The 1,250-nt window shown below is 37.7% G+C and overlaps 1 protein-coding gene across 2 annotated transcripts in view; it reads right to left on the reverse strand.

Annotated features, from left to right (window-relative positions):
• Positions 1 to 413, reverse strand: part of SARC_09933 — a 20,043-nt gene extending 19,630 nt beyond the window's left edge. For both annotated transcript variants that reach the window (XM_014296034.1, XM_014296035.1), the window contains exon 1: positions 1 to 413. This exon is cut by the window's left edge and continues 33 nt beyond it. In XM_014296034.1, the coding sequence (XP_014151509.1) occupies positions 1 to 149 (149 nt within the window). In that variant the 5' untranslated portion in view covers positions 150 to 413.
• Positions 414 to 1,250: the final 837 nt, after the last annotated feature.

Genomic DNA, 1,250 nt, shown 5'->3' on the forward strand with positions numbered 1-1,250 from the left:
GCCATCGCGTAGATAGTCTCAAGATCTGTGTTAACAATATCATTAGTATTGTCGTAGAGGAATGAGACCTGCTTTTTCGAGGCACTACGATGGACTGCCGTAGCCGATCCAGCGATTTTTTGCAATTGCTTCTGCAAACTTGTCGACATGATGTATCTATTGTGTATTTATATATGTATATGTAAATATGAATGTAAAGGTATTGCGATGGGTATGTACTGTTATGTATACTGCAAGTTTATCTTTTACCAATATTACTTAACAAGCGATCCCGAAGAGGCTGTGATCAACGACAGGGAGATCGTTGTATATACAGATTCGTATAGAAAAGAAGGTATAACTGTATATATAGCTATTTGAACGATATCTATATTTTGTATATATAAAGATACAGGAGGCAGTATCACTAGCAGTATACCCTTATAGATTTAGATTATTTATATGACCTGTATTTATTCTAAAGCAATATTGCTAAATTTCTAAATAAAACAAACCACACTCCGTCCATGTGTAATTGTAATCAACGCCTGAAATTATTTTCTCACCCCAGCTATACTACATTTGTGGCAATTTTTTCATGGCGCTTATTTACTCATTTATATGGAGCTTATTTCCTCACCATATATGACTTCTCGACTTCCAACTTGTATATGTAAATACATACTTCAAACTGAGACTTGAAAGAGTTGATGAGACTTGAGAGCCTAATGGCACTAATTATGTATGTATCCCTCTATTAGATACTGATGATTAGCGTTCACTGTTTCAATTTAAAACGTACAGTGGTACAGACACCCGTTCAACCAATGGAAACTCCAATCTAACGACGAGCTAGTATGTAGATTGATGGGTCCAGGTGCAGGTAGCTTTTCATCCCATGGGCAGTATACTGATTCAAACACGTCTATATGAGGCTATGATGGAGAGAGGAATTTTAGAAGCAATTTTATATATATATACGTAACAATGCTAGCTGCAAATCCACTCCGCTGTACAGATGCGTACGTCCATTCACAACACTACACTACACCTTACACTGCAATGCAATCGAACACAAAGTGCGGTGCGGGTCTCTTCGGCGTTGCCCCGCTACTAGTGTTCCTATTTCTGTGAATATTCACTTTATGTATATTGTAAGAATACATGATGGAAAATGAGCCAATCGACAACTTTACCGACTCCTGGATTGTAAACGATCCATCTTTGTAATACTCGTCACAGACCTCTCCAGCTGTGCCTAAGCGTAAACT

Source organism: Sphaeroforma arctica (genome assembly GCF_001186125.1).
Source record: "Sphaeroforma arctica JP610 unplaced genomic scaffold supercont1.1086, whole genome shotgun sequence".
In the NCBI taxonomy this organism is placed as follows: domain Eukaryota; class Ichthyosporea; order Ichthyophonida; genus Sphaeroforma; species Sphaeroforma arctica.